The sequence below is a fragment of the Phasianus colchicus genome, chromosome 7, assembly GCF_987193195.1.
Source record: "Phasianus colchicus chromosome 7, bPhaCol1.hap1.1, whole genome shotgun sequence".
In the NCBI taxonomy this organism is placed as follows: Eukaryota; Metazoa; Chordata; class Aves; order Galliformes; family Phasianidae; genus Phasianus; species Phasianus colchicus.
Window position 1 is genome coordinate 34336740 of NC_143442.1, and position 13462 is coordinate 34350201.

The 13462-nt window shown below is 46.5% G+C and overlaps 1 protein-coding gene across 16 annotated transcripts in view; it reads right to left on the reverse strand.

Moving 5' to 3' along the window:
• The window catches only part of LRRFIP1 (LRR binding FLII interacting protein 1), an 87697-nt gene extending 82458 nt beyond the window's left edge, over positions 1 to 5239 (reverse strand). For 6 of the 16 annotated variants that reach the window (XM_090144499.1, XM_090144498.1, XM_090144482.1 and 3 more), the window contains exon 1: positions 5007 to 5239. In XM_090144499.1, the coding sequence (XP_090000625.1) occupies positions 5007 to 5096 (90 nt within the window). In that variant the 5' untranslated portion in view covers positions 5097 to 5239. Of the gene's footprint in view, positions 1 to 4783; positions 4972 to 5006 lie in introns of those variants that run through there. The other 10 variants (XM_090144488.1, XM_090144486.1, XM_090144485.1 and 7 more) reach the window with 4 other exon arrangements.
• Positions 5240 to 13462: the final 8223 nt, after the last annotated feature.

Here is a 13462-nt window from a genome sequence, read left to right on the forward strand (position 1 = left end):
GGAGCATAATCATGATATAAAACGGTCCTAGTTTTGGAACAGTTCTCCATAGCCTATTGGCAAGCATTTCCTATGAAGGCTTCTATCCTTCCTATATTTAAGTCAGCTGGGCTCAGAATCAAGCCCTCCACAGGCATCCCTTCACTTTATGATTTTCTATTCTAGACAGAGACCTACAGCCAGGCACGCTTTTGCAGGCCATGTGTTCTCTTGGGATCATACATTTGCACTATCACAAAGGCAAAAAAGTCAGCCAGGTACAAGCAACTGGAGTTAGACACAACAGACTGTTTCTAATGGCTTCCCTTGGAATATGCATTTGGTTTCAAAAAGTCTTCATGCATCTCTTAAATATCAAATTCTGCACAAAAAAAAATTCCACCACTGTACTAATGAGGCACACAGACCTTACTTGGGTGCACTACATAGCACACTCTTACAGAACACCCTGCTTCAAATGCTCTGACCTGTACAACAGCTTAAATAAAGTCTGCCTCACTTATGTTCCCATATGTATATACCCAACCTGTTTATTTCAACTTTAATGTCTACTAAACTGTTTTCATCTCCATCTATTACACAGGTCAACCAAATTGTCATATAGGCCAGAGCTCTCCCACAAATTTTCATCTCAGATCAGAAGTTCTGCAGCTCAAAAAGCAAATGGGCTCCATCAGAAGAGGGGGTGGCCATCAGGGACAGGGAGGTGATTGTTCCCCTCTACTCTGCTCTTGTGAGGCCCCATCTGCAGTACTGCGTCCAGGTGTGGAGCCCCCAGTTGAAGACAGAGAGCTATTGGAGAGGGTCCAGAATGATCAGGGGACTGGAGCTCCTCCTTACGAAGACAGGCTGAGGGAGCTGGGCTTGTTCAGCCTGGAGAAAAGAAGGCTGCAGGGTGACCTGATTGCAGCCTTTCAGTACCTAAAGGGAGCCTACACAAACAGGAGGGGAATCAACTCTTTGAAAGGGCAGATAACAGCAGGACAAGGGGAAATGGTTTTAAGTTGAGGGAGGGAAGATTTAGGTTGGATGTCAGGGGGAAGTTCTTTACTATGAGGATGGTGAGGTGCTGGAACAGCTGCCCAGAGAGGCCGTGGATGCCCCATCTCTGGAAGTATTCAAGGCCAGGTTGGATGGGGCTCTGGGCAACCTGGTCTAGCATTAAATGTGGAGGTTGGTGGCCCTGCATGTGGCAGGGGGGTTGGAGGTCCCTTCCAACCCTGGCCATTCTGTGATCTGTGAAAAGGCAGACCTTTAAATTCAACGTACAATTATCACAGCTCCTCTTCACTAGTCCTGAAGCTCCACTGTAGGCTTCTGATGTTAGCTGGGGCCTTCCTACCTCACAGAGCAGGTTGGTTACCCCCAGCTGCATGTTGAGCCATTTCTTATCAGCTACACTCTTAACAGAAAAAGAGATTAAAAAAATAAAAATCAAATGACGTCAAATGACTAACTTTTCAAATGAATTATCTGTGAAAGACTTCTGCTCTGTAAACTGATGAAAGAAGAAGTTTTCAGCACAGAGACAACATAAGGCAGGGTTGTTTTTTTTTTTTCTGAGCAATATAACACACACCTGTATACAAGATAACAGAAAAACAATGCTCACATTACCTTCCTAATAATAAAGAGAAATTTGCCCCAACCTTGCCTTCTTCATTCAAGAAAATGAAAGAGAATAGCTAATATTATCTGCCCATAGGAGAATTATCTCATTTAGATAGGTGGCAGTTCTTACTGTACTGGCAAAACTCTCTCTGGTCACGTTACACTTAGCTGTTTCTGCACCCTACAGAAACAGGGCACATCAGAAGTTAGGAAAAGATACTCTCCTAGAAACGATGTCTCCAGTTATAATGTCAAACCCATGTAACCACAGAAAAAAAAAAAAAAAAAGCTGGAAACCATTCCCTGTCAGGTTTACAAGCCCATGTTTAGCAGCCTTCCCAAACCGTGGGTGCAGGGACAGATGACTGCACTGCGTGCATACGCAACTCTTGCTAGCTGTGCTGGCACAGACCTCTAGGAGTATCAAACCACTAGGTTTTGCAAACACTGCTGGCATGTACTCACGGAGAGGAATAAAATAGTCCAAAAGTTTCCATTGACCTAAACACAGAATAATCTACTGGCGTCATAACACGAGTCTGAAAGCGGAGAAGCCTATCATCGATCAGCTTTGCTCTCATCTGCAAAAGCTGACAACCAGAAAACATAACCTCAGCAATACAAGCTGGGTGTAGTAACAGTGAATGCAGAGTGGCAGTCATCTGTCACCGTTGCAAACACAGAACGCTGTGTTCTTGGTTTAACTACACCTACGGAACTGCCAGCCCTCTAATTACCATGCCAGATTTAGTACTATGGCACTGCTCTTCTCTGGTGGACAAGCTGATTTACAGTAACACTACTACAGGCCTAGGCAACATGATAAGCTACTTGCAACCAAAATCACCCCAAACTTTTTAATCTTAATACTACTGCTGAAAGCCTGTCACTACAACATGCTTCACTTCTACAATTTCCTTCCGCTCACTTACAGTTACTTCCTCTTAACACCGCTCCCACATCCTGCAGGGCCAAGGGCTGCCAACCTCACAGCACAAGGCCCTCTTTCATAGACTCACAGAATGGCCTGGGTTCAAAAAGACCACAATGATAATCCAGTTTCAAGCCCCCTGCTGTGTGCAGGGTCACCAACCATCAGACCAGGCTTTTGGTCCATGCAAGACCATACGCACAGTAGGATTTGCCTGTCAGTTTTTCAAGATGTTTTGTCACAAGACACAACAGCTGGAAAGTGTCAAAGCAGCATTATCCTTCTGGAGGAAAACCAAAAGGAGAGATGACACATGGAGACTTCCATTTGAACACAACAACATGATAATCTAGAATCTGCTATAATTTGCAAGGTCTTTCTGGGCTTCTGGCTAAGAAAGAAAGGCTGAAGGAAATCAATGAGTGAAAACCTATGCAAGAAAGAAGCTTTGCCTCAACACCTGCAAGGAAGGCCGGAAAAGCTGAAATCTCAGTAACTCTCATGCCCTTCTTAAGGTAAGGACTCCAAGCATCTTTATTAGGAGGAGATGGAAGGCTTACATTATTTTATTTTTTAAGAGTTCTTATAGACATGTGGAAAGATGCAGACAGGAATCCCTGTGTGAAGGACATTTAAACAACAAAACCATCATAAGGTCATAAAACTTAAGATACAGTAATGCAAGGAGTTAACATAATATGGGAAAATGCTGAACCTTGAACTTTTCAGTTCACAGTTTTAGCACTCAAGGGAGAAGATAAAAGACATGCTTGTGAAGGAGCTTTCCAATAAATGCAGTTGTCCTCTAGCAGATCCTCAGAGAAAACGAATAAACAACACTACTCAGGCTTCAAACCTCTTTACCATACAGCAAAGAGTAGGAGAGGAACCTACAATAGAAAACAATAACCTAGGCCTCCTGCTACAGGTTTATGTTCAGCTTCACCAAGTGACAGAAGGACCAGGACTGTGGAATTTAAACCCTCATCCCAAAGTAATCCCTAGGATGTCATCATGACTCAAACTCTAGCAGAGAGCATAATCATTCAGATTTGCTCTCTTACATCTTGAACATGAGGCATTCCTGCCCTTCTACCTCACACTACCTCTGTAGGAACTTACCCGTTCCCAGCAATGCCCAAAGAGCATTTTCTTATCATGCTGACACAAACCTGACTCCTGCAAAGATGCCACCTAAATCTCTCATGTAGAATACGGCACATGCTCCAAAGATGCTATGAAATACTTCAGAATAGCATAGAAAAAGAGTAAGGACACCGCAGATCAAAGCTGCCAGTAGTGCTGGTACCTGAGAAGCATAAGACTACAGCACCAAAATAAGCCTGCCTTCTTTCTTTCTAGCTGATTGCATGATCCTGCAGTACCTGAGCTTGAAGAAAAGAAACCACAGAAGAGTTATACCTCCATAAGAACGATTTATCTCACCGAAGGTAATTCCTTCAGTCAACCCATTCCAAAGCCAGGCGGTGCTGTGCCACCAGAGGAGGGAGCAGACATGGGAACAGGATGCCCACCTCCAGCTGCGGCCAGCAGCACCCAGCTCAGAGGAGCTGAACCCCAAACTGCTGACCAGGGCTTGAGCCAGATTCACCAGCCTCCCCTCGGGGAGGAAGAAGGCACAAAATCCACATGAACTTAGAACCAAATGCACATCCTCACGATCACCACTGAGCCCACAGCGCTGGAACCAACAAGTCAGGCTGAGCAAGTAGAAACAAGACAAGCATCAGCTGGTTTTAATTGTTTCAAGTCAGATCAAAGGCAAACGCCGTGCTGCAGCGCTTACTGAACCGCGTGCCTACCCCAATAAACGCATGCAGCAAGTTACAGTCTAGGCTCACACCTATGCACCTCCATAAAAGATGATGGGGCCCTGGGCAGCCTGGTTTGGCGTTAAATGTGGAGGTTGATGGCTCTGCATGTGGGGGGGGGGGGGGGTTGGAGGTTCATAATCCTTGAGGTCCCTTCATCCTGGGCCATCCTGCAATTCTCAGTGACTCACACACCCTCACTAAGTGAAGGGGCCGTGGTACAGAAGTGAAATTCAGGTTTTGCAGACACAATTTCTGGCTGAGGCGAGGCACACGAGCACAAAACCCAGCGAGCTGCCTGCGACCCCCACAACTTCTCTCCTCTCCTCTATTCTCCACGGGGTTCCGCCTCAAGAAAAGCCTCCGCGCTGCTGCCGCAGAGGCACCTCCGTTCACCTCAGCGCCACACCTGACAGCGCGGTGCCTTCACCACGCCTCCGAGCAAACCCAACGGCTTTTTGTTCGGCTTCCAAACGGAACGCAGCCCCGCGCAGCCCCGCGCCCGCTACGTCCGTCCATCCGTCCGTCCGTCCGTCCGTCGCCCGGGGACGCGCGTGCGCGCCGAGCTGGGGAGCCCCGGGCGGAGGGAGGCGGGAGGCTGCGGGGTGGGGGTGCCTCCGCCGGCCGCTCACCTCACGGGCGATCTGGTTGAGCGCGTCGTCCTCCGCCGTCAGGCGTTCCCGGTTCGGCAACCGTTTCCTGCCGACCCCCTGCGTCCCCATGGCGGATGGATGGGATGGGGTCGGGGATGAGCCCGGCTCCGCGTTCCTCACGGCTCGCTCGCTCCCGCCCGCCGCCCCAGCCGCTCGCCGGCGCCGGCCCTGAGGAGCCCAACCGTCACCGCCCCCGCCCCGCGCATGCGCCGCCGCCCCCCGCCCGTGAGGGGCCGGGAGGGGCGCTGAGCCGCGCGGTGCCGTTTGCAGCCCCTCGGCTCGCAGCCGCTGCGGCAAAACTGCGGGTCTGGCTGGATACCGTCCCCCTCCCCTTGTCTGTAAAGCTGAGGACATCCCTCCCGAAATGAAGGAGCGGTGTCACAGCGTCATTAAACCGCTGAGATCCCGAAGTCCGACCCCGACCCCACACCACCGTGCCCGCATCCCTCAGTGCCACATTCCCGCGATTAAGGAACAGCGCTCTGACCCTACCCGTCCCTTCACACGCCCGTTTTCATATCAACCATCAGTAGACGTGATTAATTCCGGCCAATTGCTGGTGTCAAACACCTGGCCGCTTACCCCAGATGAAGATTAATTGGCATTGACAAAGAAAGAGTAGGGATTCCTGTCGTACCTCAGTTCCAGACCACATTAGCTCCATTCTCTGTATGTCTCAGGACATATAGAGACATATAGCTCAGGACAGCAAACGTGTTACACAAGTGCCTCACAGGAACTGGACTGCCAAACACATCCGCCTGCTGACAATTCAGTCTGTGCATTTAGTCCCTGTGACTTAATTTGATTACGAATTCAAACCCGATAAAGGTAAAAGGCAGTGCTAACCAGCTCTGAGCAGCCCCAGAATCTCCTCAGAGCGTAAAAGGATGTGGCACTGAGGGACGTGGTGGGGATGGGTGGAAGGTTGGACTGGATGATCTTAGAGGTCTTTTCCAATGATTCTATGTTGCAAGAGCTGATTTCTGCACTGCCCTGCGGTGACTGCAGTGTTCTATCCCACTGCAGCCCACCCAAGAGCCCCGTCAGGCTGCTGGTGGCTTCCACACATGGCCCAGCCAAACCATGATGCTCAAGAGGACAGCTTATACAGATTCTTGTTTTTCCAAGCCTTCAATCTTTCAGAGGCTTACATTCAGAAAAGACAGGAAAACACCCAGAGTGCAGGGCAGCTGTAAATTACAGGTCAGACCCGTTCTAAAATCAGAAATTGCCACGACATCACTGCCCACAGGTTTCTTCTCGGTCGGACTGGAGCCCGCAGTCCATGCACACCAAAGCCAACGTTCATCTGGAAGTTTTCACATACAAAGATTGAGATTTGGGTCATTTGTGCGGAAGACTGGTCCTCAAATTCAAAACCATGTCAAACAATTAAATATATCAACCTTCCCAAGACGGCGTTTATCAGATCATAAAGCAACTGGTTGCTGCTCCAGGAAAATAAACTAGGTCTAGCAGAATCCCTGTCCCCAGATGGGTATAGATGCCCTCCATACAATCCAGGCTGTTACTTGTTCTCCAGAAACTATTTAATTGTCACTTGTTGCTTTTTATATGAGTGACATCAAGGTGACTATTTATAGCTGGTGCCTGCACTGAATCTTTTGTCTTCATTCCTCAGCAGGGCAATGTGCTGCACTCAGAAAGGCTGTGCACAAAGCTTGGCGAGGCCTTTGATGGACAGCCACTGCCTTCAGAGGAGGAGAATAATAGGGAACTCTAAACTAAGCCCTGGGAGACACGCTGGAGCCAGCCACCCCAGTGAGCACAGCTGGAATGCACCCTATGGCCCCATCACCTGAACCGCAACCCTGCAGCCTTGCACAGGTTTATCCTGTTCAGAATCACTTTCAAGAGGAATCCCCAATCGCATCCTTTCCTTCACCCTGCCTCGGCTCCAGCTCTGCTTAAATGTCTATTAATTTCTCAGAGCTCGTGTTACAGCTGTAGGGGATGCACTGCTTTTCTCATGACTCAGCAGTGGTATTGGATCAATACTATTTCTTGCATCTGCTACCACTGGTCTTCACAAGGAGCAAATCATTTTTTTTTAACAGAAGCAGCAGCTACATGAGATCCTCGCTTTGCTTGGCCATTGAAAACAAACTTGCCATGTCCTGAGATTTGCAGTCAAGTTTACCCAGACTCCACACAAGTGAACCCCCCCCCCAAAAAAGCACCAAACATGCTCTGCAAGGCACTGCAGGGGCCTTAAAAATGGATTCAAGCCTTGCTATGGGAGCAAGCCTCACTGTGACTTGTTTTCTTCGCTATCCTGCAGGTTTTCCTTCTGCAGCCATCCTCATCTCCCTTGCTTAGCACTACTGCTGTTTCAGGCTCTACGTAACTTGTTTCCAGAGACCTTATCCTTGAATTTGCCCCTGCCCTTTGAGGAATTCTGGCTAAAGACACAGGGCAGTTCCTTATTTTTAGGCCGGTGTAACCCAGGGATTTCAGCCACCTGTGCAGCTGCATCACTGTATCCACGCAAGGAATTTCCAGTTCAGCAGTGCAGTATGATTTGCATTCTCGCTGCTTGACTGAAAGCCTTGGGCCCCTTATAGCCAATCTGAGATTTGCGTAGGGAAGATTTATGTCTGCAAATCTACTACTGAAAGGACTTCATAAACAAACAAAGAAACAAACAACCCCAATGACACAGAACTTGGAATAGAAGAAGCTATTGAATGACAACAGTCAGAATTCAAGTCCCACGTAGAATGTGCACTGTAGTTTAAGGAATCCCACTTCTTGCCTACATTCCAGACACTTATGGTAATTATTTCTTTTAATACAGTCAAAATAAGCCATCTTGTTATAAAACTACTATATATACAGAATTTGTCCAAATAAATGTGAAATAATGATTCAAATACATTAGTTTTGGCTGCACTACGAAGTGCAGTGTCTGCAGCTGAAGGTTAAGTACTGAAATATACATTTCTTATTTTAACAAGCAACACAAAGTCGAGACCCATTTTGTCTGAGAGTTATAACTGATTAATGATACTCAAGCAAGCCTGAGTATCCCATGCCAGTTTCAAAGGGCTTTATTTTAAGAGTATAATTCTCCAATATCCTGTGTACAAGGAGGCTGTTTCATGCAGAGCACATCCCAAAGATACAATTTTCCCTCTGTGTTGCTCTTAAACCAAACCATCTTGTAAAACCACACTCTTGAGAGCCAGAACAAGCCATCGGCTGTTAAAACTACTGCTTCTTGTGTACTCAATAGACCATTTCTACATAATAAAATGGATGGTTTTATGTTTTGTGCAGCAAAGTATGATTACATTTCTATTAGCTTTAAAACCTGGGGTAGAGGAAACCAGTGGCTAGCTGACAGCATAGAAAGAAAACACAGGGTCACCTTCTGCTCCACTGTAAGATCATGGCATCTGGCGAGCCAGAAAGGAAGTCTGACAGCTTTAACAAGATGTCCATTAGTCCAAGGAGAGTGGAATGCTTAAATGCTTCAGAAAATCTACACCTAAGAGGCCAATATTTCATATTGCCAAGATCCTTGAAAGGAGCAGAGCTCCATTAACGTGGTAACATTTTGCAAACATAACAGCGGTGGTATCCTGCAGAGTCTGTGGATTTAGTAATGGGAAAAAAATTACATCACAGACAAATATGTGCTGGTACTAAAGTACTTCAGAATGAAACACTGGGGCAACTAGAGGGCTTCTACTTTATTACACCTCCTAAGGAGCCTATGATGATCTTCCTCAGCAAATGAACCCTCATGGGAAATGCTTTCAGATGTTGTTAAGACAGAGTCCAGGAGACTGCTAGCGTCTGTGCAGATTTGTCTGGGTGAGATTTATTACTCTTCAGGTCAGCTGAGTCGTTATTTGCATCAGTGGAGCTCTGGCAAGCTAGGAACCTTGCGTGGCTTTGACTTTTCTATCCTGGGGCTTTTGGTTACGAAATGAGGGATCACAGCAAAGCCATAACTGATAGCAGCTTCCCAAGGTATGGAGCTTGGGAAGCTCCGGTATGGAGATCAATGAACTGGAGTTGACAGTCCTTAAAATGGTGGCCTTCAAAGATGAAATTCAAAAGGACTAGAGAAAAAAAAAAAAACTGTACACCACCAGCAGCCAAACACCTTGCTCTCTTTTTCTCTTTGGGGATCTTAAGGTCTCTAAATTGGGCCTCTTTCGATGTTGAGGAAGATTCTTCCTTCAGAGGGAGTCTTTCAAAGCCCTGGGCTTGATTTCATTTAGTATTTTCATTAGCACCCTACTGCAACTAGGATAGCACTAATGAAATACTTGGATGACAGTGTATGAAGCAACATCAGTAAAGGAAGGTAAACTCATACAGGAGAGGGAAGAGGTTAAGGATTTGAGACACAAATGGAAGGAAACCAAGCAGACTGCAAATCCCATGTAAAGGACTAAGCTCATGATCTCATCAGCTAGAAATGACAGAGAGGAGGAAGTTCTGAGACTATAAATCAGTCATGGTTTGGTTGTGTGCCATCATACAATAAAAAACACCAAAGAATTATGTTTAATGTTAGAACATCTCAGGTAAGAGTCTCCCAATGCAAATATTTATACCATTGCACAGAACATCTATGTGACCTTACCTAAAATGGTGTCCCTTTGTCTGCTTACCCATGTTAAGAAACATTCAGGCTTGCATATCTGCAGAGAAAAAGCCGCTAGCATAAGCAGCAGGAGGATCTTTTCTGAGATGAGCTGGCTTGTCCAGTGAAAAACAGAACAACTGCATTTCTTTTCTATAAACTCCTTTGGAGAGAAGATCTGCAGATAATTCTGTGTAAAGTTTGGAGCCAAGTTAGCAGAAAAGCTTACAGCTAAACAGGCCATATGTAATTGAAGCCTGGAAATCTAATGTTTATTGCCAAAGTTCTGGACACTAATCCAAAAGAAGTTGTGAGCATTATCATGAGTGCTTGGCTGCCAACACTAGCACTAGCCCAAACACACTCTCTCTTCCCTACCACAATGCTTGAGACATGAGTATCTGTTACAGGCAGCACCACTGCAGCTGCAGAGAGGTTGTCCTGATGCTCCTGGACTGGATGACACAATCCCAGCATTGCAATCTTGTATGCTCTACACTACCGTACTAAGCAGGGAACTCACCTGCAATTTGAAAACTCTCACTGAGCTTGTTGAAAACCGCCCATCTTGGACTATAGTGGGAGCCCACTCATGGCAGCCTCTGTAGACCTAATCTAATTAGGAGCAGACTCACCACAGCCCTTCTTAGCATTTTGGCACAAAGCAAAGTTAAGCCAGCTCCACAGCAGCTGTAGTTACAGGGAGCCAAATCTGTCCCGGGCTGCTGCACAGCAGCTGATGGCAGTGCCTGGCTCACACACAGATCAGTCACAGGCTGCTGTTTGTAATCTGTACCACTATCTGCTCCCTCCAGTTGCAAAATCTGGCTGCTCCTCCTCCGCTGGCTTCCCCTCTTGCTGTGAAGCTAAGTGTTAAGACAGCTCTAGGCTGTTCTTGGAGGAACCTTCTAAGAATACATCATGCATCAGTTCCACCTGGCCTAAAAACACTCACCTTTTTGCTTACCAGAAGTGCTGTGGGGATAAAATTCCATTCCAAACAGCAGGATCATGCAGCAATAAGACATTCAAGGCAAGAACTGCACCCCTACACCTTTTCTCCCAGAGCCTGGGCCAAAGGCAGCAAGAGATCGATAGGCACATTTCATCTGGGAGTGCTGCGTGTACATCTGTCAAAAAGCAGATGGGTTTTCCTTTAGCAAGACTAAACTGGGATAGCTTTGGCGAAAACAATGCATTACATCAGCTGGAGCTGGCTCTGCATCTCTTTGTGATTAATGTATGGAAGTATTCCTTCTGTCACTGCCATGGTGTCTTTGCTGCTCTGACAGTGAGTAGACACGAGAGCAAGGGGACACATGGACAAGGGCTGGATGCTTTCTTCTTCTTGGATTTCCCATGCTTTGTCTGCTCCATGCTGTGTGGCCTCATCCACTCCCATCTCAAACATTCCAAGCTGAGCTACATTTTCCACACAGGCCTTCCCAGTTTTCTTAAACTCGTGTTGTTCGGGACTGCAGTAACACATAGCCACAACATATGGTCTGAAAACACCAATTGTTTGTAGCAGATTGTTTCTGCTAATTAGTCGTACCGTCCTGTAAAATGGCATGTGAACACTGTTTTGGAAAAGCTTTATGTGAACACTGCATTGCAGTTCGATTCCCTTGCTGGAGTGGAAGAAGAGGAAGGAGGAGCCTTTTGTTGTCCCTATGGAAATTCATCCAGATTCATGCAAAGAATGCAGCTCAGAGCAAAAATGTGCAAGAAAACATAACTGTGCTTTGCTTCTGGAGATCTTCCATGCTTGTTCAGGTCTCAGTATCTTCCACTCACTTATTGCCATGTCTTCTGTCAGGGAACAGTTCCAACCACTTAACAACAGAAAGAACTGCTCCTATATCTGCTGCCTTGTGGTTCTGCATTACGTACTTAAAGCAGTGCATCAGTTACCTAATCTCCTTTCACCTTTCTGCTCATCCACCCAGAGCAGCAGCAGGCAGCTGGTAGTTCCTGGCTTACCTAAAATAAGCCATGCTGGTGCTAAAGAATTCGGGTTCCAGCTGTGCTAATCACCAGCAGGGCAGGAAGGCAGGTCATTATAGTTTCCTGAAACAAAGACATTGGCCTAAACTCGGAAGTGAAAGAAGATAACAGTAAGAAAACATCAGAGAATATAGAAATGAAGCACTTCAGACATTCCAGTGCATTAGAGCTAAGGGTGCCTCTGATCTTAAGCCATAACACATTTTCTTATCATCCATAGCATTCCTGTTTTTCCATGCTCAGGGAACCAGGAATGGTGTTTGGGAGTGACTCATCTGCTCAGGGTGTTTCCCCTGCCCCTGTGCACCCCAAGCCAACTCATCAGTCAGCTCCTGTACCCATCCAATTACCATCCTCTGCAATTTTCCTGTTGGCTGTTCCGCAGCATTAATTATTACGGTGTTAAAAACCTTCTGATCTTTCCCCATAGGAATGTGAAGGAATTATTTCCTCTATTCTCCTTCAATGAAGAGCCAAGAAAAGTCAAGCAGGAGCTGTCAAATTCTCCAGCGTTCAGATTTCTTGCCAGTTGTGAAAACAAAAGAAGATTTTTCTAAATTCACCAAATTGCCACAGAATGCTTTCATTTCAGCTACGCTAAAAAAAATATTCCCAGCTGGACAGAAAGGAAAACGAGTGCTTGGATCTACAAACCACCATTTCCATAGCTGGCTGCATGACTTGTCAAGCACCAGGCTGGAAACAGATGCCCATATGCAAGTCTCTGTTTTTCCTTTCTTTTGCCTTCTGGCTCTCCTAGCTGTACATTCCTCTAAGGACAGCTACTCAATATAAGCTTCTTATTGCAGTGTTCCCAGTTTGAAGTTGTGCAGGGCTGGGCACTGTCAGAGGGAGTTCCCCAGGAACTGGTCTGACACCACCTCTGTTGCTCAACCTCATTTTCTGCACAAGTTTTCATCCTCTTTGACCTTTCAGCAGTGGGTCAAGGCAGGAAAGACTGATTTCTCAGTGGTGGCCTCTTTCTGGGCAGCTACTAAAGTTTCTGAAACATCCTGAGCACATTAGTGCCTCGATAAACTAATTAGAAGTTCCCAAAATAATTTTTAATACGTTTTTCAATTATAAAAGGAGCTGCTCTAGGTAACAGCAGATAATGGTTTCCCCCTCGAGGTATCTTTGTTCCTTCCTGGCTCACTGGCAACAGATGAGTTGCTTCACTCCGTGTAACAGCACGCTGCTCTTCCTGCAGTGGCTGGTGTTAGGCAAGGCTGCTCAGGCTCAAACAGGTTAAACGATTTCAGTGCATTTCCAGATTGCACCCATCACACCCAAAGCACGAGGCTAGGAACCGGGTGAAAACCAGCCAACAGTTTAGACACGACTTGAAAAAAGTAAGAATACCATGTGGCCATTGGCACACTACAAAGCAAAGAGACACAGACTCCATCACACAACGCTCTGTGAACACTATACATCCCAAATCTGGGTGGGGATTCCAGCAAAAAAACCCTATGTTCACACCCACACTTGCTTTCCAAGCCTGTGCTAGACAACATGACTTAAATATTTCTCTCTCCAAGCACTGGCAAAGCACTGGCAGTTGCACACATTACAACTGCCTGGGGAACACAGAGAAGTGAAACACTTTGGGGTGAGATTACTGAGCTGGGAGACATTTATGGCTGTCAGCGACCTCCTCACTAGAAAACAAAGGTGCTGCCTACAGCCATATTTAGGCTGGTTTCCTAAGGGAACAAGCCATATGTGCTCACTCTTTGTAGCAGTGCTCCTGTCCCACACTCACAGCGTAAGCCAGCTGGTCAGGAGCTACCAAGTTTATCAG